We start from the raw sequence: 27,839 nt of genomic DNA, 5'->3' as shown, positions 1-27,839 counted from the left end.
GAGGCAGGTGAGGTTGTAGGTGAGTTGGGTGAGGTAGGTGAGGTTGTAGGTGAGTTGGGTGAGGCAGGTAAAAGAACAGGTGAGTTGTGTGAAGGATTTGAGGTCGTTGGTAAACAGTGTGAAGCAGGTAAGGCGAGAGAGGCAGGTGAGGCTGTAGGTGAGTCGTGTGAGACAGGTAAATTAGCAGGGGAGCTGAGTGAGGGGAGCACAGTAGCTGAGGCTGAAGTGATGGAGGCCTGTGAGTCTGGGTGGGGGTCTGCTCCTCTTAAACAGCGCAGTAAGAGGAGAAGCATGTTGACCGTGGAGGTGGGTGGTAAAGCCGGACGTCTGGCCGGTAAACCGAGTGCTGCAGAGAACAGAGCAGCTCTATCTGACAGCAGTGACAGTGAAGGGTGTGTGTCTGACAGCAGTGACCTGTCTCACACTCAGCAGGCTGCTGCTCAGGTGTATACTGCCAATGTACTGAAGTCTTTTTTACAACAGACCAAAGGGATGAGGAAGCCAGTGTTAGAGCAGTACTTCCCTGATATGCAGGGTTTCTATAACTCAGCCAGGTATACTGTGAAACACAGAGCAGAGTCAGAGCTGACTGACCAAGAAATATTCAGACTGAAAAAACTGATTATTAAAGTCAGAAAACAACTCAGTTTTTAATGATGGTGAATGTAGGGATTTTATTCTTATTTATTTCATTGATTGTTTTTAGTCTTGTTCTTAACATCTCCATCATTATGAATGTTTTTAAAGTAGGCAGTCTGAATGTCAATGGTGCCAGAGAAACAAGAAAGAGAGCAGTAGTGTTTGAAACGGCTAAAATGAAACATATTGATGTTCTGTTTCTACAAGAAACTCACAGTGATGTTGGAAACGAGGCAGACTGGAGCAGAGAATGGGAAGGAGAACTGATTTTAAGCCATAACACCACCCTCAGTGGAGGAGTGGGCTTCCTGTTCTCCAGAGGTTTTACTCCAACCTCTCTGGAGGTCAGGCATGTTGTGGAGGGGAGGTGTCTTTCAGTCAGAGCTCGTTTTGAACATTTTAATGTGGTTTTTATCAACATTTATGCTCCAAACAACGGTGCAGAGAGGAAACACTTCTTTGAAAATATGAATGATATTTTAAACAGCTGTGGCCCGGAGGATTATTTATTTGTGGGTGGGGATTTTAATTGTACTGAAAATGAGATTTTAGATCGCAACCATGCAGAGCCTCATCCAGTATCCCAGCATGCCTTGAGGCAGCTGGTCTCCTCCCATGGCCTGGTGGACGTGTGGAGAAGGATGCACACAGGCTGCAGACAGTACACATGGTCCCACGTTAGAGAAAACAGAATCTCTTTGGCCAGACTTGATCGTTTTTATGTTTTTAAGCACAGAGTCAGTGTTGTTAAAATGTGTAAGATTTTACCAGTTGGTTTTACTGATCATTCTTTGGTTTTATGTAATGTTTTTATCAGAAACATTTTACCCAAAAGTGCCTATTGGCATTTTAACTCTGTTTTAACTGTTGATAAATCTTTCAAGGAGGCTTTAAGTTATTTTTGGAATGATTTTAAACAGAAAAAAAACGAGTTTGTCAGTCTGAGGCAGTGGTGGGACCATGGGAAGGTTCAAATTAAACTTTTATGTCAGCAGCACACGCTCAATGTCACACGCGACATCACCAGATCTATCAGAGATCTGGAGACTGATATTGTGGATCTCGAGTGTACAAGTGAGTCCACAGGAAATCGAGGATATATTGAAATCCTCAAGACTAAAAAGATGGCTTTAGCCAACCTGCTGGACACTAAAGTACAGGGTGCGCTGGTCCGGTCCCGGGTTCAAAACATCACGGAGATGGATGCTCCATCGAGTTTCTTCTTTGGGCTTGAGAAGAAACAAGGGCAGAGGAGACAAATTCACTCTCTGCTCTCTGAGACAGGGCAAGAGCTGACAGAGCCAGGCCTGATAAGGCAAAGAGCTGTGGAGTTTTACGCCTCATTGTTTGAGAGTGAGTTCAAGGAGAACGAAGAACTGATGGAGGAGGTCTGTGGTGGACTTCCTCAGGTGTCTAGAGAGGCTAACCAGCAGCTCGACAGCCCACTGACTCCACAAGAGCTCTACGCGGCACTGCAGAGCATGCAGGGACGAAAGGCTCCAGGCATCGACGGCCTCACTGTAGAGTTCTACAAAGCCTTCTGGGACATCTTGGCCCATGACCTCATAGATGTTTTTAATGAGAGCCTGGTGTCTGGGTCAATGCCACTCTCATGTCGGAGAGCCGTAATTACCCTCTTGCCCAAGAAAGGCAATTTGCAAGAAATCAGAAACTGGCGTCCTGTCTCTCTCCTCTGCACTGACTACAAAATACTGTCCAAAGTCCTGGCCAATAGGCTGAAAGGAACCATGGAGCAGATTCTCCACCGGGACCAGACGTACTGTGTGCCCGGCAGGTCTATGGTAGATAATATCTACCTCATTCGGGATGTTTTGGAGGTCTCCAGTTCATTAGGCATAAACACTGGATTGATCTCATTAGATCAAGAAAAGGCTTTTGACCGCGTTGAACACGACTTCCTTTGGAAGGTCATGGAGAGGTTTGGGTTCAGCGCTGGTCTCATAGCCAAGATCAAGGTGTTGTACAGTGACATTGAGAGTGTGCTAAAGTTTAATGGTGGCTTGTGTGCTCCTTTTAGAGTGCATAGAGGCGTCCGACAGGGCTGTGCCCTGTCTGGGATGCTCTATGCACTCTCCCTGGAACCCCTCCTACAAAAGATAAGATCATCTGTTAGAGGCCTGTTTTTACCTGGTTTTAACAGTTGTGTTGTTTTATCTGCTTATGCTGACGATGTCGTTGTTTTTATCAAAGATCAACAGGATGTGTGTGTTTTAAATTCTGTAATCGAGAAGTTTTCTGTAGTGTCGGCTGCGAGGGTGAACTGGAGGAAGAGCGAGGCTCTTGCTGTTGGTGAATGGCGGGAGGGCCTCCCTGTTCTCCCTCAAAGCCTGATATGGAGAAGAGAAGGCTTAAAGTATCTCGGTATTTATCTTGGGAACAGCGACATTGGAAAAAAAAACTGGGAAAACATTTTAGAAACAGTAGATAACAAACTGGCTAAGTGGAGGTGGCTTCACCCACAAATATCTTTTAGAGGGAGGGTCCTAATTTTAAACAATCTGGTGGCCTCCATGTTATGGCACCGGTTAGCTTGTCTGGACCCTCCAACAGGTCTCATTGCCCAGATCCAGGTGAAGATTGTCAATTTCTTCTGGAACAAATTGCACTGGATACCACAGTCTGTATTGTTTTTATCCAGAGATGAGGGGGGCCAGGGCCTGGTCCACCTGGCTAGCAGGACAGCCACCTTCAGGCTCCAGTTCATTCAAAAGTATCTGACTGGACCTGAAGATCTGGTGTGGAGAGACGTGGCCAGCTGCATACTCAGGCGTGTCAATAACCTGGGGCTGGATGCTGCTCTGTTTTTAACTGATTTTAAATTCTTAAAGTTAGGTGGGTTGCCTCCTTTTTATCAGGGTGTTTTTAAATCCTGGGGGCTTTTTAAATGTAAAAGAAGTGAGAAGTGTAACTCTCTGCACTGGTTATTAAAGGAGCCTATAATCTGTGGTGCAAAGATGGACGTGTGCTGCAGCACTGTGCCTGGGCTGATGGGGGTGCTGTGCAGCTCAAGAGTTGTCTGCCTCAAACAACTGATAGATGCAGCAGGACCAGAGCTCACAGATGTCCACTCTCTGGGCTCTGTGCTGGGGGTGCGCTCTGTCCGGCTGACGCAGAGGAGCCTAGAGCTCTGGAGGAGGAGGCTGACGGAGAAGGAGAGAATCCTTCTCCTCAAATACGGCAGGGGAGAGGCTGAGCCGGACCCCACAGACCCTTATCCCGAGATCTACTTGTGCCCTGGTTTCACAGAGCTCAGCGGCCCCCTCCTGAGACACAATGATGGGAGTACATTGAGCCTACACAAGACTGACAAAAAAACTCTGTACACAAACTGTGTAAAAACTATCCACAAAACTCGCCTGTGTGACAGAGCGCAGTGTGTGTGGACTGAGAGGCTGGGTGGGCTGAGCCCCCAGTGGAGAACATTATACAAACCTCCTCTAAAAAAAAGAACTGGAGATCTCCAGTGGAGGATTTTACATGGTGCCATTGCCACCAATGCCTTTTTATCTGTTCTTAATCACAGTGTTGTAAAGGAGTGCCCATTCTGTGGACTGACTGAGAACATTTTCCATGTTTTTACTGAGTGCAGGAGATTGGCAGACATTTTTAACGTTTTAACTCGTGTTTTTAATCTATTTGGTGTCATTTTTACTGCCCCTGTTTTTATTTGTGGAGTTGGTTTTAAAAAAACAGAAAAAGTAAAGTGTCGACTCCTAAACTTTTTAATTGGTGAGGCTAAAATGTCGATATACCTGACTCGTAGGGACAGACTGCAGGGTGGGCCGACCCTTGACCCTGTGACCCTGTGGAGGTACAATGTGAAGGCCAGACTGAGGCTGGAGTTTTGCTTCCACAGGGTCACAGGGAATACAGATGTGTTTGAGCAGCAGTGGGCTCATGAGGAGCTGTTGTGCCGGGTGACCGGTGGAGAGTTAAAGTTCACATCCTTCCTCAACTGATCTATTGATTGTGGAACTGTTTGTTACAGTTAGTTAAATGTAAATAAAGTATTGTTCAAAAATCAAAATCTCTTTCTATCTCTCTCTTTCTCTCTCTCTCTCTTTCTATCTCTCTCTCTCTCTCTCTATCTCTCTCGACCTCCCCCGCTCAGATTCCTGTCTGCGCGTTCACGTCTGTGCGCGGCAGCAGCGTCAGCCTCGCGCAGTCCGGCGGCGTTCAAGAATCGTTATTTTTAGCGCGTGGTTCGTGTTGCAGCGTCGGGGTCGCGAGAGAGAGTGTCCATCTCTGTGACACACACAGTGTGAGCAGGGCTCGCGGGGGGTGCACAAGGAACGCTAACGCAACGCACTGACGAGCGCGAGGAGTTGCGGGGCGGTTGACCGTTGAGAGCGGAGGAGGATAACGGACTGACGGAGCGGGGAGGGGGGGAGAGAGACAACACCGCACCGATCACGTATCATCACCGTCCGACAGACTCTCTCTGGTCCTCGTTAAACGGCCTGCCTGGAGATGGCTAGCCCCGCAGGAGGTCGAGATGTCCCGAATGCCCCGCCGCGGGACGACTCGGTGCGGCCGGAGCCGAACCATCCCGAACCAGCCTGTCAGGAGGCTCAGAAATGGATAGAGGTTAGTGACCGTTCAGAAGAGGCTCGGGGAAGAGGGGGAGGTGGGAGCTCCTGCTACAGCACAGCGGGACAGAAATGGGCCATAGTGTCACACACTGGGATATAAATACCCGAGCACCGGTGCACCGTCACCTGTTGTGGGGACGATGCAGTGTCGGGTTACCGTGTGGGACAACGGCTCCGCATGCTGCGTGTGTGTTTAACAACATTGTTAAAAGTTTTTTTTGTGTGTGTGTGGCTCCCACTGTGAATGTAACACCCGCACCGGAATCGTGGTCGACTTTCACCGACCAACCAAGCACGAAACATAAAGTAAATCCCTCAAACTAACGTTAGTCGGTTAATTTACCGTTTGTTGTTTTAGTAAACGACGAAGAGTCCGTTTTCTTACTTGCTGCCCAGCAACGCCCCCCTTTTTTTTCTTGCTCAGGCGCGAGGGGATTCCTGTTGCCATGGTTATGAAACCGGGCCAGCATTCACGCACGAGATGCTGTGGCTCTAACACTGGACCAGCGAGTTGATCGCATCGGATGAGATTATCATTTATGGTTTGCTGCATCGCTTCCACCATCATCTGGTCGGCTAAAAAAAAAAAAAAAAACCGCCTCTCACTATAAGCCTGAGTGGTGAATCATGAGCTGCGTTATGACCTATTTTCTCTCCTTCCATCCCGGTTGCTTGGCCACCACTTTCAGCCTGTAGCTACCTGCCAACTACAATCTCAGGTCGGGTAAAGAAAAAATAGGTTTGGAAGTTAACATAAAATTTTTACTTTTATCTAATTGCTTTGCCTTTCACTTCACACCTTGGCTGTGTTTTCACAGGGTGGGTTTTACTACTGGCTGTGTGGAAGGTAGAAAAAAAGATGGCTGGATAGATTTATATGCCAAAAACTTAGTATAATATAAGATTAAGATGAAAACATGCAAAAAAGAGCAAACAATCACACAGAATAGACTTAAGATGGATTATTTATCAATCTTTTTCCTCAAACGACTCCGTTTCATATCATTCAGTAAACCCCTGACTCAGTGACATATTTTATGGATATTTCATATTATATTCAAAACTGTACAATGAACCCAAACACTTCCTGTTAGTTAATAGTTAAACACAGTTAAAGGACTTCTTACAAATTCAGTGTTTTCTTGTCTCTGACACTTGGCCATTGTTTTATGTTCATTGTCCTATGTCCCCTAGTGGGGGTCACGACCCCCAGGTTGGGAACCACTAATTTAACAAACATTTCTTTGCCAAGGAGAAGTTGTCAGTAATGTTAAACAGCCAACAACGCACTAAAGTAGATATTTGAATGAGCTCTGAATCCGTACATACTGCTGATACGATTAAACATGTTACTGTTTATCAGAGTGGTTTCCAACTTGGGGATTAGGACACAAGAAACGCCAAATAAATGGTTAAAATCATAAACAGAACAGCAAAATGCCTCTAGAAAAAATTTGAACATGACAAGGAATAAAATACTTTTGGCTGAACTGGTCTCAATCATATGAATCCACTGGTGAGGGGTGGCAAGTAGAGTGTTTTGTTTTAAGGGGTCACAAGCCGAAAAGGTTGGGATGCACACAACCTGAGAAAGTTTTATAGTTTCTATAGTGACTGCCTCAAATGTCAAAACTGCCAAATGCCTTAAATCAAAAGTTAGTCCTTTTTCCAGTTACATTTTAGTGTCGATCTCTCTGTCTGTCTCTCAAAGTTAAATGGTTCGCCCGGGGCCACGTCTTTCCTCTATGATTACTTTTAGACTTTCAGAGACCACAGAAGTAGATCATTCGTCTCCCATCCACCCAGTTCAGCTCTGTCAGTGTCCCACATACAGTTCAAGAAAAATCAAACTTATCAGCATTTATAAAATGTCTATTTCCGTAGAGGGTGATGCCCTATTTAGGTGGCTGTAGGGACGTTAATATACAGAGACAATCTTCCACCAAAATCACAGTTATACAGGTAACAATACAATACAATATAATACTTTCTCAGTACCATTATTTGAGGACTGTAAAATGTTATCACAAACCCCTTTAACAAAATATGGCAAGATAATAAGTACAAGAAGACTAAAATTAACAACGGTATGATTTATATCGGGAAATATCTGATCATAGAATACGTAAACAAGACACAAATCTGACCTGACATGTCCATTTTTGCCGTTTTAAACATATAATACACAATTAAACATATAATCAGTTATTTCACAAATGTTTTTTTTTTGCTGACTTTTTATTTCATCATGGTGTTAATGGTGTCTGAGGTTGTTTCTGGTTGATTCACATGCACATCACTAAGAACATCAGATAAATAAATAATTTTTCAGAAGTACAATATATTTAAATCTCTATTTTTGCCCTTGAAAGTATAAGTCAAACTTATTTCTAAGTCAGTCAGTGCCGTTGACCTCAGCACATCCCTGAAGTTCACCTTACTGTAATCCACTTAACTTTGATACCCAATGCAATGGACCCGTTGATCGGCACTTAAAAAGCCAGTGGTTGTTTATTAATATCAGCACAAACCCTCCAATCTAGGTAAATGCTGTCGTCTTAATCACTCCTGCAGTGTCTTTGCTCCGCGTTCCTCTCGCTTTGTCGTCTTCCTGCCTCCTAATTCTCCATTTATTTTTACTTTCTCGGGCTGACTCTATTTCTAGTGGTGTATTTACACACTCTCACCGGTGGGGATGATTCAAGGTTGACCATGCAACCCTACGCTCCACGCAGCATTTTCAGTCAGTGTGTGTGTGTTTGCCATTTCTGTAAGAATATGCAAAGCGTATGCACACACACATACACACACACACATGCCAATTTAGCTATGCATGATACTGCTCACACACGCCACAGACACGCCCCGATTGGGTGACACTGGTCACTATGGGAACACAACATGGGCAGGCTCTCAGGTGTCACTGTTTCCAGGGGGGGCAGTAGAGCAGTAGGCTATATATCACCATATGACCCAAGCAGGAAATTAGACTGGCACAGACAAGACCTTTCTATCTGTTTATAGACGAGACAAGGCTGGATTACACCGTCTCAGAGCTGATACACACTGTCAAAGGTGCTTTAAACCTGTTGGATGTGACATTGAGCAGGTTAAAGTTATACAAACTTAGAGAAACACAAAGCTAACTTTGGTGACAGCAGTTGACCTCTGCTGTCACCGACATACAGTACATGGCAAGAGTTAAGGTCTGTCACACAGGGAGTAAACGTAAGAATGTGTGACTGAACAAGTGTGTGTGTGTGTGTGTGTGTGTGTGTGTGTGTGTGTGTGTGCCAGATGTCACAGCTGTCCTAGGCAGATTAACTCCAATGGTCTCAGACAGCCAGCTGTGTCTGCATGAGAGTGAGGGAGAGAGTGTGAGAGCGGGGATTCATGGATTTGCCATGCATCAAATGCTGTTGTGAAAGTATGTGAAGTAATGATGACACAGACTTGCTGTTGGCATGCCTAAGTGGTTTTCAAAGGTTTTGTAAAGCCAGGATGGTCGCAGACAAAACTGAACGTGGCTGCAAATAACTTTCAGAAAGGTTAGTTATAATAGTATGTGCTGTATCTTGACATATGATCGCTCTGACTAGCATTCTGCAGATTTTTCAACCAAAATTAGTTTATAGTGTGTCAACTTTGACATTAGTGCACTAAATGAAACTGCATATAGGATGCAAAGTAGACTAAACAAACTTAATAGTGAGGGAAATAATCTAACCTAATTTTGTCGTTTTGGACTTAAATCTAATTGACTGGTACAAAAGTTCAGATGTTGAACACTAATATAGATAAACTGATAAAATTCAGCTTTAATAACAAATGAAAGCAGCTTTAAATATATTAAGATAACTACTAGATAGATAACTACTTTTATATACAGTGCAGAGTGAAATGTCAGTGTTAATTAAAATATCACCATTTTGTCTGTTTCGATAGATAGTGCCTAATCATATATCACTGTAAATTCAATTTTAGTGTACTACTTATTTGACTGTGATGAAAAAGTATATTACAGATACATTTTCTATGTAGTACACAAGAGGAAGTGCTTTTGTTCCTCATATTAAACAGATATCAATTGTCAGCATCTGAAGCGTCTGTCTGTGTCTGGTGTCGAATCACTCTGGTTAATTACTTTGATCCAGATTAAACTCCTCCTCAATCTGGATTATGTCTTTATCTCTCAGCCTTTCTCCCTCCTTTCTCATCTTTTTCTCTCTTTGTTGTCTTCTCTCTATCTCTGCATGCCACATGACTATTAGTGTACAAAGTGCCCACAGCACATGATACCATTATAACAACGCTAATGCTTCTGCAACACCACAAATTAAAACACCAGCCACTCTCTAAGTGGTCTGTGCTCACTCGGTCTCTAACCCTCTAAATCTCCATCAACTGGCTTTACTGGAAGCACATGGGCAGTTCAGCATGGCTCAGCTTTGTGTCATCAACATTACACTTATCGTTACTGTCTGCTTTATAGTTACAGCAATTTTAAGCTCATTTCCCAAGTTGCAACTCTGTTTCCTAATCCAAACGTAGACAGAAGCAGTAAATAATATATGTTCCATTTGCACAATGTGAGCCAGAAGATTTCTTAATACTGATTTGTTATTTTATATTTTAAGTAACCCCACTATATTTTTCTTGTGATTAAAAAACCAGAAGCAGATATGTAATTTCTGGCGGCTGCCTCAGGTTAGAGGAATCTTTGTTTAACAACTTTCTTTTATTATTTTGAACAGATGCTTTTGCTCCATGCATCAAATGGTACTGATGTGTCCCATATTGTCACTTCAGTCTGGGCCTGCAAAATCCTGGCTTTTGTCACTTTAATGCATCACAGCACATGATTTCCCCATTACAAATAACCCCACTAACTTGATTAAGTGCATATTTCTTCTCCTCTGCTTTCCATATTTTCTAGCCTCTCATTCTTTCCATCTTTTTACAGTTGTTGAAATAAAAGTAAAGGGTACTTTGGCCTACTTCTGCTTCTCCTCTGCCCCCGACACGCAGTCTCACCTCAGGGTTTAAATGGTAGCTGCTGCTGCCATTCACCCAGACTGAGCAGAGCAATCCACCACGAGGAGACTGTGAGGAAGCGAGGGAGGGTCAAATTACTGTTGCTGGCGCTGAAATACCCCCACAGCCTTTGGCTTGGTTTTTGTAGGAGACATGAATGCTCACTTAGCTCACATATACACACCCTGTCTTTCTTTTTAACGCACACACACAACTCTCTGTTTTTCTAAAACCTGTATCTGTGTGTGATTGCTGTATTTCAGTTTCAGCATTTCAGACATAACTAAACGTTACCACCTTCATCCCAAGCCCACTGTCTGTGTCCTTTATCCCACGCACACACACACACACACACACACACACACACACACACACACACGCACTACCTACACAAAACACAGTTGTCCTGCTCTCCCTCAATACAAAACTCCTCTTGGTGTGAATTATACATGACCATGCTGTAAATGTTTCAAAGACCTGGAGTCAAACCTTAATAAACACGACGCATGCCAGTGTGTGTGAGTGTGTGTGTGTGTGTGTGTGTGTGACACAACAGAATGATGAAAGACAAGAAAAAGAAAGGGATGCCAATAGGAAACATCTGGTCATCACTTATATAACAAAAAACAATAGGCTGTTTTCATAGCTGCAGATGCACTGAGCATGTGTGTGTGTGTGTGTGTGTGTGTGTGTGTGTGTGTGTGTGTGTATTCCCCTCGTACATATGGTACATGTGCATCAGAGCTGTACATGAACATAGAAATAAATCATAAATATCAGCAGAAAGAAGGTGCAGACAAAGACAGAAGAAGAGAGCCAGAAGGACTCAAATGTTTTGCAGTACAAGTTACATGAGCTCAGATTATTAAGAGTTTGTAGTCTGTCACGGACACAAACTGCAATGTGTGGCTCAAATTAAGTGTGTTTTTTTGTGTGTGGATGGATGTAAAGATGCACACACTGTATATGAGCAGTAGAGGCAGAGAGAGTGTGTGCCTGCAGTTAACAGTTCGGGTGCTAGCTGTAATCTGTGCTAATCTGGATTAGACGTCTAAACAGTCAAACCTCTCTTCTTCTCCATTCATCTTTGGCTGCTGGTTACACAACAGCTCCTAAAAGCAGTGTGTGTGTGTGTGTGTGTGTGTGTGTGTGTGTGTGTGTGTGTTTGTGTGTGTGGGTTGATGTTCTGGTACTATGTCACTGTTAGCTTCCTGATTCCCTCCTCCTCTCCTGCCTGCACAGGATAGATGGAGTCCAGGTTGGAGGATTGAGGTTATCTTTGTGGCTCGCTCAGGCTACGACTGTGTGGATCTAAATCAGGGACGTGCGCGTGGGCACATTTTTGGAAAATGTAATGAGGACACAGAGCAGTGTGTCGCTGGCTTGGCGTCACTCTAATTTGGTTTCTACTGAAGCAAAATGTTGGGGGAAGGGTGAACCAGCCAATAGCAGCGACACAACGCAGTAGTCTTCAAGCACTTTTCTAAATTAAATGTATCTATTGATGAATAAATTCATCTGCACTCCTTTAAACAATCAGAAAACAGTGATCACAAGTACCAGGAGCCAAAAATGACCTCAAAGTGCTTGTTTTAGTCCGGCTCCAAAACCCCCAAAATATTCCATTTACATTGTTACACAACGGAGAAAAATGTTCACATTTGACTTAAATAATGAATCAGTTATGGACGATGATCCATTTTTGGTAATTTATCAATAGATCATATTAATCTTTTTGTATTGATGTCCATACAGTGCTTTGTTCTGTTTCTCATGACATCAATAAGAAGAGCAGCAGGGCCAAAAACAGAGTGTATTGCTTTATGAGGATGAAATGGATGGACTTCGGTGGTTTGTTAATTAGATAGATGGTTAAGATTTATTCATGTAGGAATTTTCTTTCAGCTCAAGATCTGTTTTGCAAGCAAGAGGCTGAAATCCAAGACCACAGCAAGATCTTGTGGACATCACAATAGTAGTAGTGGCATCTGATGTAATCCCAACGCTTATGTGGTGTGTTACGATGGCATAATTGGGTTTAAGATGTTACCTAAATCTATCATGAGTAGACTCTCTCCGCTGCATGTCTGTCTCTCCTCTATGCTGTCTTTAATTCCCTCAGCGTTTTTTTCTCACTTGCTCTGTTGAGTATTGCATTACATAAGTTTTAAAGTCTCAAATCCATCCAGTTCCAAATCTTTTCTCTCCCAATTCCGACTGATACCTCAACGCAGGGTTTCTGCCGATACTGGGCACCAGTCTGATTCGTACCAGTGTTTTCTTACAATCTGCATGCAATTGCTGTAAATTGGTAGCCCACTGTAACATGTAATGTCATTGTAATGTGGATCAGTCACGTAATGCCCAATACCCAATCTACTCAATAAGACTGGTATATTGGCACTGATATATATTGTATTGGATCCATAGGGAAAAGTAAAAGAATGAAATTTGGGTTATTTGTCTTAAACAGTGAATTGGTTGCAGTTGGTGCAATTAGACAGGAAATCAACCAACAGCAATTGTCATTTTCAACTAATAATTTAAGTCATTTATCAAGTAAAATGAAAAAAAAAAAGTGTTCTCTGCTTCTACCTTCTCAGTGTGAGGATGCGACTCTTTTCTTAGATTTGTATCATTGTAAACTGAGCAATTTGAAGACCTGGCCCCTGGAACTTGATTGATGATTGTTAGTTGCAACCTTAGTTCTAGTCCACCTCCTTTACATCTGTCTCTTCCTGTCCTCGTTCTCCAGGCTGTCACGGGGAAGAGCTTTGGAGACAAGGACTTCCGCAGCGGATTGGAGAACGGCATCCTGTTATGCGAGTAAGCTTGTGACATCACTCCCACTCAGTTTTTGATGTCTGAAGTAGCAACAACATACATAAACTCCTCTAAGACTCAATAAATCTCCGCTTCTCCCCTCCTCCACGCAGGCTGCTGAGTGCAATCAAACCAGGGCTGGTCAAGAAGATCAACCGACTGCCCACCCCCATCGCTGGGCTGGTAAGAAGACACTCTCCAGTGTGACATTCAGCCCTGTAAGCCACCCTGTTAGTCAAAGTGATAAAGCTCTGACTGTATGTGGTCCCCTGCTGTCTCTTGTAGGACAACCTGTCAGTCTTCCTGCGGGGCTGTGAGGAGTTGGGCCTGAAGGGCTCCCAGCTGTTTGACCCCGGGGACCTACAAGACACTTCCATACGAGCTAACCTCAAGTAAATCGGCGTGTGTGTGTGTGTGTGTGTGTGTGTGTGTGTGGCTTATTTATTCCTGTTCATGTCCATTTTAATGTAGTATCACATGATAGTAACTCACCTCTCTCTCATCAGGGACTCTGACTGCAACCGTAAACTTAAAAATGTGAGTAATTATTAGCCTTTCTTTTTTTTTTTCTTGCTTCATCTTCTATGAATATGAATATACAATAAACCCCCCATCGATGTCTCTCAGGTGCTGAACACAGTGTTCTGGCTTGGGAAGGCTGCCAGCGGTTGTGCCTCCTACAGCGGTCCCACTCTCAACCTGAAGGAGTTTGAAGGGCTTCTTGCTCAAATGAAGGTGGTGAGTGAACAATCAAGAGGACAGAGCAGGGAAGGGGAGGAGAAGGAGACAGACAGAAAGACAGATAGCGGCACGCAGGAGGTGTGGGGGATGGATTTGTTAGTTTCCTGTCTTTGTTGGGGTGCAGGAGAGACACACGAGACAGGAGACAAACACATTTTTGTTTTTGTTACACCACAGCTACTCTTATTTCAGGGAGAGACAGAAAAGATAAACAGGATATGAGTTGGAAAATAAGATCGGCTCTGCAGATTTTATCTATTGGATCAATTGGAAATCTGCTCAAATAAGTGTTTCTAAGTTTCTAATGCAAGAGAATGAGCAAACTTAGTTCTCCTCTCTCAACCCATGTATTGTCTCTTAAATTAGCTTCTGCATTCATCTTTCCCACTTTATACACTTTTCCATATATTTTCCTGCTGGATGATGTGTTGTTGTGTCCCATATGTGTGTGTTTTGTAGGAGAGTGAGGAAGGAGGGGAGAGTCCACAGAAGCGCAGCGTTAGAGACAGCGGCTACGACTGTTGGGACTCTGAGAGGAGTGAGTCTCTCTCTCCACCACGACACACTCGGGACAACTCCCTAGACAGGTGAGAGACATCTGTCAGTACACATACATACCAAAATATGCTGGCGCACACAGCCGTTGTGTTTCAGGTTACCGATGAGAAGTTAAATGGTTGATATTTACTACATTATATACATACATACAGAAACTCCAATTCAAACTTCAAAACTGGTCCCGTTGACACAAAACCTGTGTATTCGTTGAAGTGAATGCCCCACATGTGATTTTACATTGTTAAACAATAAAAGCTTTTCTTTTGTTTTTGACAGTCTGGACTCCTTTGGCTCCCGCTCGCAGCACAGCCCTTCTCCTGATGTGGTGAATCGAGGCAACAGTGATGGTTGGTTCTGATAAATGTCTCTCAAATAGGACATAAAAAGAGCCAGACAAGCCATTTCCCCCTACTTCCACTCTTAATGCTAAGCTAAGCCAGCCCCATACATAGCATACAAACATTAGAATGGATATAGATATTCTCATCTAACTCTGAATGCAAACAAATAAGCATATTGCCCAAAATGTTGAACTATTCCTTTTAAGCAGCGATACAAAACCACTCATCCATAAATAGTCTGACTGCTGTTCTCTAACATGTTGGGGTTTAACCTTGGTATGTTTTGGCCAGTCTGTCAGGCCATGGACAACAGCTGAACGTCTCAGCCACTGTGTGTGTGTGTGTGTGTGTGTGTGTGTGTGTGTGAAACCCAGCTGTTGGTCTAAGTAGCAATCACTAGAGATTTGGACCTGGGAAACACAGAATGGGGTCAACATCCTGCCTTTCATATGTCAGTCTGCGTCTGTGTGTGTGTGTGTGTGTGTGTGTGTGTGTGTGTGTGTGTGTGTGTGTGTTTGAGGGGAGTATCACAGGCATCCTGTTTGTGTCTTTTATGTTGACAGTCTAAAATGTGTGCCGCAGGGTGACAAGAAAAACACTATTCCAGAGCCGGGAATAGATTCATTCCCTGCATTCCCTAGAGGTCACAGACAAAGTGTGCAGCATTACCAACTAATATTTATTACCCAACAAGAAAGGATGGACAGGAAATATAGTTTGTACCATTCTGTCTGCATGTCTGTTTGCAGAATACTTTATAGATTTATGACAATGACCATGTCGAGAAATTATCAGTGTTTGTCACTGACTGCCCAAAATTGTGTTACAGTTACATTTAAAGAGTAATTCTTCCTTATTACAACTTGAATCATATTATTCTGTTATGTACACTGTACTACAACAGGCAATCAGAAAAGTGATGACTATATAATATATATAAAATAAAAAAAGAAATAAATTTGAGCATCTGAGTGCTCGTGTTTCTTGCCTTCCACATTCAGGAACTGCGAAAATAAGACGGGATGTAATAAAAGGAAAATATCCTTCTAAAGGGACACATAAAATCTTGTATGACTATTCGGAGACCACAATTACTCTCCCAATAAAACATCATTGTGGGATAGAAAAGGTCATTGCTGTTTGAGATACACAAAACTTCCCTGTCAGTCTTTTCAAATGTATTATGGTGGTAGAACGGCAGCCTCATGAATACAGAACTGATTTCACTACGTCTCAAATGCTAAAGCATCTTGAAACTTAAGATGATGTCCCTTTTCATGAACATGACCCTTACTGACATGAAACAAACTGGTAGAGCCAGTGGCTTGAGAGTTTTACACGGTTTGCAGAGGTCGTTATGCAAGGACCAGTTAAATATAGTTCCTGACATACTTTCTAACCTTCTTCACTCTTTTCTCTTTTATGCTCCATCACTCTTTGGTTCCTAGGACGAGGTAGTGACTCGGAGGCTGACGCCCCCGGCAGGAGGCCAGATGTGCGGAAGGATGACATGTTGGCCAGACGGACGGCCAGCAGTGAATCAAGAAGCTCCATTCCTTTTAACCAGTTTCTTCCCAACCGAACAAACGCCAGTTCCTATATCCCGACTCCACGGCGAAAACCACACACAGAGGAGGGAGAACAGCGGAGGTAATGACCGACCAGTGCATGAAATCATTCAGATGCATATTGTAGATTTTATACGCAAGTTTCTAAGTGCTGCAGTTGATAATACAAAAACTGAGCAGAAGGAAAAAGGTAAAAATCACACAAGACACACAAACTTCCTCGTAGCTAATCTTTCCCTGCCATTACACATCGTTTCCCAGTCACCTTCAAGCCACTGCAGAGCAGGGCAAAAGAACTGGTCTGCAACACAAAACCCACAAGACTGTCACTTGGGCGCCTGAGAACAATGGGGAAACACTCAAACAGGAAGAGGAACAGGTGACCCGGGAAGTGCTGGAGCAGAAGAGGCTGCAGATGTTGGAGAAGGCTGGGATTAAAGTTCTGCCTGCTGCTGTTCGTTACAGCAGGTCAGGGAGGAGGGGCATGAGAGCTGCTGCTGTTGTGGTTTTACAGTTTTGGTCGTGTTCACTAACGGATCGTTATGATGGTAATTTTGTTTTTCCCTGTGCTCCATTCACACTGGTGCTGTGGTTTGACTTTTGGTTTTGTGTAGCTATCTGGTTGCAACAAGAAGGCTTATGAGTGATGAGTTTTGTGTGTTGGTCAACAGGTCTGACTAACTGCTTGCTCCGTTTTTGTGTTTTTAGTATGGGGAGGTTGATTTAATGTCATGTCAGCTATGGTTGGTGTGTAAAGATTTTTTGAAGCGCACAGTGTGAACTATGACTAATCCACGGGACCTTGCCAGTATTATTTGCAGCCGCATGTCGAAATCCGAACTTTGCACGTCGCTACTTCTACTCACAAGATGCACTGATGGATTTTTAATGAATCTCTGAAATGACCTTGCCACACCGTCCCGTCTCCCAACCCCAGCCCTCCCACAATGGAAGAACAAGAAGTGAGGACAGAGCCCCCGAACATCATCCTTCGCTGCGATAATGACTTTTTGAGCTCTCAGAAATCTGCGTGGGACTGCTCCTCTGATGGGGAAGAGGAGGCAGAGGTGCGGAAAGTTCCGGATGTTCGTAAAGATGACCTGGCATCCAGACGAGCTCATCGCGGCTCTCTTGCTCCCAAGGTGCATCAGTTTGTCCCTCCACCTGTATGTAGCGACAAAGACCGAGAGCGCTGGGAAGGCATTAGACGAGCGTCGCAGCAAACGCTGCTGGAGAAGGAGATCAGGTTAGCCAGTGAATGTTTGTGTGTGATGCTGTTTTTTCCTCCATTTTCTCTAACTCGCTGCTAAATATTCTCTCCCATTTCCTGCTCTTTCTTTCTTTGGGTGTTGTGGTCACTTGTGGTTTGACACGTGTGTGTGTTTGTGTGTGTATGTGTGTGTGTGCCGCACTTTGATGTGAAATGCGTGCCGTGTGATGCCACTGTACTGGCTCTGTGATTGGACAGTGAGAAGGAAGCAGTCCCTGACATCATTACACGCAGAGACAACCCCTTCCTAAACTCCATCCCTCGCCATGAGGAAGAGGAGGATGAGGAGGCAGAGGAGGAAGAGGGAAAGGTTAAGGCGATACCTAATAAGCAGAAGGATGACCTGGCTCAGAGGCGGGCTCAGAGTAGGCCCCTCCCCCACAGGGACGCCCCAATGAGCTTTGTTTCTGCCTCCATGAGCCAGGCAGACATGCAGAAGTGGGAGAGACTCAAGATGACTGAACCCAGGTGCCCAACACACACACTCTGATTCAGCACACATGCAGAACAAAGCATTTAAATGCTGCTGTGTGTCAAGTGTGTGGTTTATATTGACTGTGCTGTATGTGTGTGTGTGTGTGTGTGTGTGTGTGTGTGTGTGTGTGTATGTGTGCTTCTTAGTTTTAGTTCCAGTCCTAAGCAGATCATTGCAGGCAGAAGAAGAGGGTCAGTAATCTGCAGAGACTTTCATATAAAGTTACAACCCAAATTGAGTTCACTAAATATTTTTTAAACCCTAAGGAACAGTGACTTGAATACGTGGGGGATTTGGTAATGTCATCCAAGTTTAATCCTCACTTAACCACTACAAAGTGCACATTATTTGAAAGCACAAAGTGTCTCTGTCAGTGTTTTTAAAATCCCAATATCATTGCACCAACAGTTGCTTATTTTGTTACAGGCATGCACACAAGTCAGTAAAATAAAGATAACATGAATATATATATATATATCTATATATATATATATAGATAATGCTAAATAATATATAAACTTATATAAGTGAATATTGTAAGAAATAAGGCACAACATGCTCAATTTAAGACTTTAAAGACTGGATGGTGAACCCTAAATATGTTAAATCATAAAATAAAAGACTTGTTTTATAATAAGTGAATATTGAAATATCTAGAGCACAAGTCACAAATGAGTATAGCTGAAATATTGAATGTAAAAATTACAATTTTTCATTTTCTGGGCCGAACTATTGCTATAACTGTTTTCTGGGGTCAGTCAAGAAATAGTTTGGCACATAACCTTCCATAAAACAGCAAGTTCTTGTTTTTACACTTTTTGTACGGATTAAACAAACAAACATACGTTAATTAGTGAGCTTCAGAGGTGCTGAGTCAAGCTAGCTGTTACCCCTGTTTCCAGTCTTTGTGCTAAGCTGATTTAACTGGCTCCTAGCTGTAGTTTCATAGTTAGTGTAGAAACAGTGGTGTTGATCTTCTAACTCAACTTGCGACAAGAGAGCAAATAAGTGTATTTCCCAAAATGTAAAACTGTTACTTTAAGTCAAATATAAGCAAACATGTTAAACAACCATTGATCCAGCTGCTCAGATGTGAGAGCTTGCTACTTTTGTCTCTTTTATATGATTATAAATAGAAAATATTTGTAATAATTCTCCACATTTTATACATCAAATGATTAATCAAGAAATCAAAAAGATTATCAACATTATATCTGTCTTTAAGTTAATGTCACAATCAGAAATACTTCTTTAAAAACCTCCAAAGATACCTCCATGTCTACTTGTCAATATTCACTTTTAGCTCTTCTACAGTAAGACTCTTGTATCCCTTTGTAAGCAGCTATATATCTCCTTAAATTTAGTTTCCCTTCTTTCATTTTCTCTGTTGCTCCCCATGTTCTCATCTGCTTGTTTATTCTCCTCACTATTGTGCACTTCAGTCCTCTTCAGTCTTCTCTGACAGGCATTGAAACAGTGTAGGGAATTGGCCGGTGTGTATGAGACTGTGCGTGTGTGACCAAAAGAGAGGCGACTGTTGGCCGCGAGCACTGCTTCGGCTTTGTTTTCCTCTCTCTGTGCTGATGTCATTAGATAGGATAAAGAGTTTTTTGTGTTCCCAGAGGAGCAGCAGTTATCAGGACCAAATGTGGCTACCTAGAGTGGATAAAATGCTTGGTGTGTATGTGTGAATGTACATGTGTGAAGGGATTTAAGTACACAACCCCATGCTTTGTTCTCTTCTGTCCATCCAGACTTCCTGTCTGATTCACAATTTCCACCTCATCCTTCCTTTGTCTTCACAGTCTCATTCTCTGTGTCTAGTTGCTCATGATTTCTTTTCCACCCTCTTTCCTTTCTCCCTGCTCTCTCTCTCTCTTTTGCTGGCTGTTGTTGTTGTGTGTGTGTGTTTGTGTTCGTATGGCTGTCTTCATTTGTGAGATTGTATCTACAGTGAGGCTAGCCCGGCCCCTGTTTGTCAGGCTTGTCTGGAGAAAAATTATGGAAGCCCTTTCAGCGGATCAGCAAAGGCTGGACGAGGTCACAGCAAAGTTGTGACCTTTGGGGGTGTGACTGAGATCGAGCAGCCAATAGACACAGTCACGTCAAATGAAGGGGAGGAGACGGAGTTGCTAAGACGACTCCTTTCCAAGGCAACTGTAGCCATGCCTACCATTGGCCTGGGCTCCCAGCTTTCAGAGCGGGAACGCAGGTACGCACGAGGCCAAATACGAGACAACGTAGGCTGTAGTGGCTTGAATCCAAAGTCTCTTGCATTAGTGTGGATTGTATTAAGGAATAAACAGGTCCCTTTATATTACATGATTTATTAAATCATTTAATTTAATTGCTTGTCAAAAACTTATTTTACATTTAAGCCCTATTGGAATTAAATTAGGTAGTTTGGATGCACCTCTCTGCCTTGAACTGATTTGCTTGTAGTTTTAATAGGAAACATACACACACACACACACACACACACACACACACACACACACATGCATGTACATGTTGCTGTGGCAAGTAGAGCTAGATAAATAAGCCTGGCTGATATACTGGCTGAAATGAACTCATTACAGATATATCAGTACCAGCATACATGTTAAGTTACAAAAAGTAACAAGACATTCTCAATCATGTTTAGGTAGTTTTTAAGCAGTGTTTCCATTAAGTGGTTGATGAGAGAGCACTGGTAAGTTGGCAACCAAATTTTGGCTGTGCTTAATAAAACATTTTGTTTGTGTTATGTTTTAATGCAAAACAACATTCAGTGTTCTACGTAAGACCAACTCTGATTGTCATAGTGTTTGGTGAGGTTCAAAATGTCATCGCAGGTTGTTTTTTTGTAGATTTGCATTAGTTTTGCATGTTTTTTCTAACCCATATTTAGTTGTTGCTAAGGCACTCTCTAAAGGGCTTTTGGTTTCAAACTCTTTCTTCTTTACTATCTGTATTCTGTACTCTTAGTGACCACCTGTGACCTGCTTTTCTGCATGTTCATGTTTGTTTGGGCAAGTTTGGGTACAAATTATCCATCGTTGTCGCTGCGGTTTGAGCTTTATGTGATGCTCTCACAGCCAGGTAGATGGAGCTGACCTCAATCAAACTACCCCTCCCACTGCTGACCTCCCACCCTGGACCCCTGAAACCGCTCCTACTCCCGCTGAGCTGGATGCGCGTCTGGCTCAGTATGAACGGAGAACAGAGGAAGAGGATGAGGAGGAAGAGGAGAGGATCCCAGATCTTCAGAAGGATGACATGATGGCGAGGAGGACAGGAGTTTTCCATAAACAAAGCACTGCCACAGTGACTTACAACCGTTTCCTGCCTCTGCCCGCCACTAAACGATGCACACCAGGGGAGGTCACCACTGATGCTGCTCCGCGGAGCAAAAGGGAAGTGCAGGCAGACAGGAGCAAGATACTGAGCGTCAGGTGGGCTGAGATTTGTGTGGAACTGTCTAACACTATGAGGACGGACTAATACGCTTGGTGTGATTTGCATCCTCAAAGAAATTCTTCAGCTTGGTGTTTAGTTATTTTGAATTATAGGAGTTTCTCTCATAGAGTGGAGCAACAGCAACCCAGAGTTTCCATGGAAACACCTCAACCACACCCTGCCACGACCGTGGTCCGAGCAATGTCTCACAGCGAACGTGAATATGATGAGGATGAGGATGAGTATGATGAAAATGAGCCTGTGCCTGACCTGGAGAAGGATGATATGATGGCTCGAAGGACCCGATCATTCCACAAACCGAGTGCAGTCAAAACAAATCAGTCCATCAACCAGTTCCTGCCGGTACCTGGATCAGTTAAATATACCGTCGCCCCAGTGTCTCCAATGAAGCCACTGCACAGCAGACCTAAACTCACAGAGAAGATGGCTAGTGAAAGGTATTTACTGTGTTTGAGGTTGTGGTGTCGGTCAACTACTGCAACTAACAAAGCATATTTTACTGGCGAAGATGAAGGTTTAATTACGTTGACAACAATATTGCCTGCAGTACTAACATTAATAACTCTGTGGATGATTTATAGTTTATTTAAATTGCCTGGGTTGTTGTTTTGGTTCCATACTAGCATGTGTGAGTGCCTGCAGCTGGATGCCTGATGTGGTTTCATTTGTATTACTTGTATATGAAAGGACTGGTCGACTTTGATTTGCTGTTGTGGTTGAATTCTTGGTTCTCATATGACTTGGCAAAATTTGTGCTTGGTTTGGAGTTATCTGGCCTTTTTTTGTTGCTGTTGAGGTCTAATCGTTGTTTTGTTTGGCATGACGTTGGTTGTCCGGTCTTACAGAGAATGGAGCATTTGGCTGTTATCTTTGTATTTAAAATGTAAATTACTGCTGAATCACTGAGGAGCAAAACAGCTGCTGCTCTACTCTCTCGCATTTGAAATTCTTGGGTCAGTTTGACCAAATAACTTTCATAATAATAAATAAAAATATAAATTTAGCTTTTAATTAATTTAAATTACAATAATTTCAAGTTTTGGTACAAATTATTGGTATAAAAAAATATCTTAGTAAGAACTGCTCATTATGAACCCAAATAAATATTCATTCATTCTTCATTTATTGCTGGAGCCTTAAAAACTCAAAATGTTTGCCTTAAGACGAATTCAACAGTTTTGGATGTTCAGTTCATGTGCTATATATTTAATAAAACTAGTACCACAATCTATTTGTTGGTCCTATAATAAGCAAATTACATTGTTCTTTCTAAAACTTTAACTTAAAATCTGTAGAAAATCACAGAACAAAATAAATGGTTGCCAAAAGCACTTTTTTGGTCTTACCTCCAGTTATTGGTATCAAGTCAGGTAGATATTTTTGGTTTTATTTCCCAGGTTTTTAGATATATGTCTTGCTATTTGCTAATTTACAAGAGCCCCATACACACAAGATATATATATATATATATATATATATAAGTCTGAAACAGTCAGAAGCAGAAAATTGTTTGTCAACAATTTTGATAATTGGTTAACTTACTGTAATAGTCAGTAGTTTTGATTGGGACTATTTCTTCAGTAAAATTACTTCTAATGAAAGCTGCTCACAGAGGATTATCTGTGGATTATCCAGACGGTTTGAGCACCACAAACAAAATTCTTTTCCCCTCCATTTTATTGGGTGGAGGCACAAATCATAGAGACATTTCTGATATATCACAACCTCAGCAGTTAAAACCTAAACTATCTGCATGACTAGATACTCTAAGATGTAAGTAGAAAATATATTTTTTGTTATTTGGGTGATCTGACTCTTTCTGTTTCTGGCTCCCCACTCAGATATTTTTCTTTGTGATAGAAACCACTATTTTGACATTAACTACTGGGGTGTATTCAGAAGTGCAACATGGTTCAAGGTTGCAGCAAACAGAGAGCAGATCAGCTGCTGTCTTTTGTTCTCTGTGATTCAGTCTGTATTTCTCTGGTAATCTTGGCTTTGTTACTGAATTTAAGCAGCAGTGTTACTGTGGCAGCAGAACCTCAGACCCTGCTGTCCAAAGCCCCGACCCTCCTTAAGTGTGCAGGGCTGAGGGAGAAGCAGGAGGAGGATGGAAAGCAAGAGGGAGACATGAAAATCCCTAACACTTCAGTCACAGATGTGACTGAGTCCCTCTCCTCTCCATCGCTCACCCCTCCACCCAATCCTGCTGCTGCCACGACTTGTAAAGTGGAGGCAGAGTTGGTAAAGCAGAGTGTGGTGGAAAGAGTTGAGGAAAGGGTGGAGGAGAGAAAGAGGGATGTGAATGAGGAACCACGGAAAAAACCCTTCTGGCTGGATGACGATCTGCCTCCCATGATGTGAGCTGCCCGTTGAACCCTTTTTGCATGTCTCTCCCCGTCTCAGCTTTAGCTCTGCCATTCATCCAGTCTGTATTTATTTCACTTAATATCGGAGAATGGGATTGAACGAGAGCCAAACGATTACTGCCTACTGTTTGTTTGTTTTTGCTACAATGATGGCAAGTTCCTAAGTAGAGCCTCCCAAATGTCCCCCTGGGATGTGAAGCCTGACAATAACACCCTGCTACCCATTCCCTCACTAGTCTTTCCTCTCATTCACTTTATTCTGTTATTGTTTTAGGATGAGCCGGCGAGTTGCTTTTATGTCTGAGGACACTGAGTAAGTCTTTCGACGTGAACCTGGATGAGCTTATGCATGATAACAATATTTAAATGCTGTGCACGTTTGATTTCAAGAGTAAAGTTCAGAAATATATACACTACATTATTCTAATTTCTCTCATTATCACATTTTTACTAACGTCAAGGTTTTTTTTTACTTTAAAGTTACTTTTAATATGATTCTGATTTGCACTTTTTTGGTTTAAAAACAGTTGAATGTAATCATTGCAGTATACACTAATAATAACTACTCAACTAACACACTATTGTTAAGTTTCATTAATGTGTTTTGCTTGCCAAAATAAATTAGTTATGTTTGTTCAGTTGCCTGTTTATTTGCTCTGTGATTAGTTTAGTGTGGTTAATTAGTGTGGTAGGTGTGTGACATCACATACACAACTACTATAAATCCACTATATACAGGAGAAATAATAAGGATGATGTAATATTTATGTTTAGTGGACTTTTACTGGTTGTGTATATGTATGTCTTACTTTGTGATCATATCTTGTAGAAATAGGTTGTAATTGCTGGCAGACCATTTTTGTTTATGTCATTTATACATTTTGTAAAAGGGGGGCAGGTTTTTCTTCCTCCTTGTTCCTTTTTTATCATCGAATGTGTATCATTTGTTTAAATTACAGTGTATATCTTTTAAATTCTGTGTTTGAAATAGTCACTGAAGTGACTGACGTAAACACTGAATGGCTTAAAATGAAATATTTGCTGTTTTCTAGAACCAAGTTGGACAAAGTGAATATGCTGGGTCCAGTGATTCAGTAACTTATCTAAGATTATATTGTCTTTTTCCTCTATAGGAGTGTGAGCATGAGTGACATTCTCAATGAAGAAGAGGTGGGACACTTACCACCACTGAGCCAATCGCGACATGAGCGCATGCATGAACAGTACAGCAGCTTTCTGGAAGATGAGGACCACTGGCAAGACGTAAGAGACTCATTTCAGTAGAGTAAGAGAGCATGTAGTGCCCATTTAAATAATAGAAGACCTATATTATACTGTATATATTATATATACCTGTGAACCTGTGACAGGACCTGGCTCGCTGGAAGAATCGGCGTCGCAGTGCGTCACAAGAACTGATCAAGAAAGAGGAAGAGAGGAAGAGGATGGAGAAAAGGATGAAAGATGAGAGAAGTGAGGCCAGCAAAAGGAAAAGCATCAAGACCTACAGAGAGATCGTGGAGGAGAAGTAAGAATGATATTGAGCCCTTGATCTCTCAGACAGAATGTACAATAAGTAGTATACAATATCAAAAACAATACCTAGACATCAAATGCTTTAACTTACTTTTCTTTTCTAGGGAGCGCAGAGAAGCAGAGTTGTGTAAAGCTTACAGGAATGCAGCGACTCCAGAAGAGGCCGCCATGGTTTTACAGCGTTACGCTCTTCGCTTTACAATCAGTGACGCAACACTGGACAGCCTAAAACTGCCCAGATCCACTTCAAAACCCAAACAGGAACCAAATCAGGTAGACAAAGAGCACGAAACGACATCACCTATTAATGACTCTGAAACATCAGAACCTCGGCACAAACCAGAACCAACTGTTATAACGGACCAGGTGCCCACCAAACCTGAGGAGGTGGAGACAGAGACAACTGCTCAACAGGAGACGTCACTTTCAGTTTCCTCCAGCTCCCCCACACCTGGCAGTCCCATGACCCCGGTCACAGGCTCAGAAAATGTGCCACCTCAGTCACTACACCTTCATGAACCTCAGTCCAAACCGAAAGAGTCTCCAACCGCACAACAGAAACAACCGATTCCTGAAGATGCAAAGCCTCAAACCAAACCGCCTCAGATTGTGCAGCCTCACATCCCCCAGCCTGTACACACACTCCCATCCCCTATATCTGTGTCACCCAGACCCGTCCCCCTGCTGGCAGCCAAGCCCTACTGCCAGCCCAGGACCACACAGTCTGGACACAAACCTGTCAAGGTGAGTGCTCCCATGTCACTCAGTTGTACCCGTCAGCACCATCTGATACTTCATTGTTCCACCTCAACGCTTTACCGCATGTTTATATTTAAGGAGGGGTCTGTTGTATTTAGGAAGTTATACAACTATCAACTCCTCCAAAAAGGAGAAATACATCTTTGTGCTTCTCCAAACTGATTCAGATATTAATGTGTATCATTTCTCTATTGACAAAGAAATCTTTCAAGATCAAACCTCTGGTAACAAAACACAAACTCTCTTTACACATTGGATGAATTCAGATATGTGTTATTTTATAGTTACATACTAATTCCCAGATATTTGGCTTCTGCTTGCCGCTCATGCTCCCTCCTTTTATCTGTGGTTTTATTTCATTTTATCTGTTATTTTATTTCCTATGTTCTGTAATAAGTGTTGGTTTGCATTGTATTTTCCATCATTCTGTGGATAAACAATAATGTAAGTGGGAGAATTTTGTATTTATTTTTAAAGACAGTAATTAAGACAAATGTACCAAGAGGGAAAACAGTAAAATTATAAATCAAAATGGTTTTTGGTTAGAAGATGTGTTTTGGTAGGAGCCACAACATCAACTTAGCTAGGCAAGGCTATAATTTTATCTTCAGATTCCCCTCAGACACATGAGAGTATATGAGTTTGTGTGACTCACTAAATGAGAAAAACATTAAAAACCAAACTCTCCCTCTAATCCTGACTTTTCTGCGTGTGTCCCTTCAGATGGACGGGTTGGTGCGAGTGAACGGAGAAGCGACGGAGGATTTATCTGTTTCCACTCCGCCTACCTCTGCTCAGCACTTGCCACAGGAGATCAAAGAAGTTCCCTCCAAACAGATGGAGAAAGATTTCCCCTCCGAGCAGGCTGCGACCAATCAGGAGGCGGCGTCTTCAGGCTCTGTCATCAGCTCCCTGATTGGAGGCCGAAACTGTATCATCACAACAACTATTGTGACAGAGCTCACACAGACTCTTGTTGAGCCACATCAACCGGATATCCAAAGCAATGGACAGGTAATATGATAAGTGACCATACCCGTGTTAATGTTGGTTAGTCCATTTAATACAAAATAATGCATTATACACATTACTCCTGACCATTTTTAAAAGGATAGCATTGGTTTTTAGATGTTTTTTTGTATGAATGTTTTCAAGTATTTTCCAACCTTGTGCATTCAAGTGTTCATGGAAAGCCTTGACAACTGAGACATGAGAGTCAGCTGTTGATTCTAATCATTCATGAGCTGTTTTGTGAGCCGTGGAAAATCAACCCAGGAGACAAACTGAAAGCAAACATGGTTGCTCTTAAAAAAAGGATATTGTGAGTTTAGGTGCCTTAAAAAGTTGCAGTTCAGCAGCTGACTCCAGTCTTGGAAGTACTTGACACCAACACAGAGGAATTTCTCCCCCAAGAAATCATTCTTTCCTCTTTATTGCCACAAAGTGAGAACACAAATCGAAATGAGAGAGAAGAGAATTTACTTTAATGTGCCTGCAGGGAAATTTATCTTCAGCGCTGTACTGCAAAAGCAATAAACACAATGTACAGTTCAGACAAAGCATACAAAAGACATTAAGAAAATGAAATAAAAAGTACATTCAGTGCTGCACAGATGTTGCATTTTTACCTCCATAAGAAGGTTTTATTGTGGGT

At 42.5% G+C, this 27,839-nt stretch overlaps 1 protein-coding gene across 7 annotated transcripts in view; it reads left to right on the top strand.

Moving 5' to 3' along the window:
• Positions 1 to 4,772: 4,772 nt before the first annotated feature.
• The window catches only part of LOC127354840 (LIM and calponin homology domains-containing protein 1), a 28,464-nt gene continuing 5,397 nt past the window's right edge, over positions 4,773 to 27,839 (top strand). For 2 of the 7 annotated variants that reach the window (XM_051385097.1, XM_051385094.1), the window contains exons 1-21: positions 4,773 to 5,247; positions 13,042 to 13,112; positions 13,223 to 13,292; positions 13,395 to 13,501; positions 13,616 to 13,646; positions 13,737 to 13,847; positions 14,310 to 14,437; positions 14,685 to 14,755; positions 16,198 to 16,399; positions 16,579 to 16,785; positions 17,255 to 17,563; positions 17,786 to 18,055; positions 20,017 to 20,274; positions 21,140 to 21,496; positions 21,614 to 21,958; positions 23,537 to 23,881; positions 24,165 to 24,203; positions 25,024 to 25,153; positions 25,261 to 25,418; positions 25,531 to 26,170; positions 26,909 to 27,199. In XM_051385097.1, coding sequence (XP_051241057.1) covers positions 5,131 to 5,247; positions 13,042 to 13,112; positions 13,223 to 13,292; positions 13,395 to 13,501; positions 13,616 to 13,646; positions 13,737 to 13,847; positions 14,310 to 14,437; positions 14,685 to 14,755; positions 16,198 to 16,399; positions 16,579 to 16,785; positions 17,255 to 17,563; positions 17,786 to 18,055; positions 20,017 to 20,274; positions 21,140 to 21,496; positions 21,614 to 21,958; positions 23,537 to 23,881; positions 24,165 to 24,203; positions 25,024 to 25,153; positions 25,261 to 25,418; positions 25,531 to 26,170; positions 26,909 to 27,199 — 4,257 coding nt within the window. In that variant the 5' untranslated portion in view covers positions 4,773 to 5,130. The remainder of the gene's footprint in view (positions 5,248 to 13,041; positions 13,113 to 13,222; positions 13,293 to 13,394; positions 13,502 to 13,615; positions 13,647 to 13,736; positions 13,848 to 14,309; positions 14,438 to 14,684; positions 14,756 to 16,197; positions 16,400 to 16,578; positions 16,786 to 17,254; positions 17,564 to 17,785; positions 18,056 to 20,016; positions 20,275 to 21,139; positions 21,497 to 21,613; positions 21,959 to 23,536; positions 23,882 to 24,164; positions 24,204 to 25,023; positions 25,154 to 25,260; positions 25,419 to 25,530; positions 26,171 to 26,908; positions 27,200 to 27,839) is intronic. The other 5 variants (XM_051385096.1, XM_051385095.1, XM_051385098.1 and 2 more) reach the window with 5 other exon arrangements.

Source organism: Dicentrarchus labrax, unplaced genomic scaffold, assembly GCF_905237075.1.
Source record: "Dicentrarchus labrax unplaced genomic scaffold, dlabrax2021, whole genome shotgun sequence".
NCBI lineage: Eukaryota > Metazoa > Chordata > Actinopteri > Moronidae > Dicentrarchus > Dicentrarchus labrax.
The sequence above is the reverse complement of the archived record's forward strand: the minus strand, read 5'-3'. Positions and strand labels throughout refer to the sequence as shown.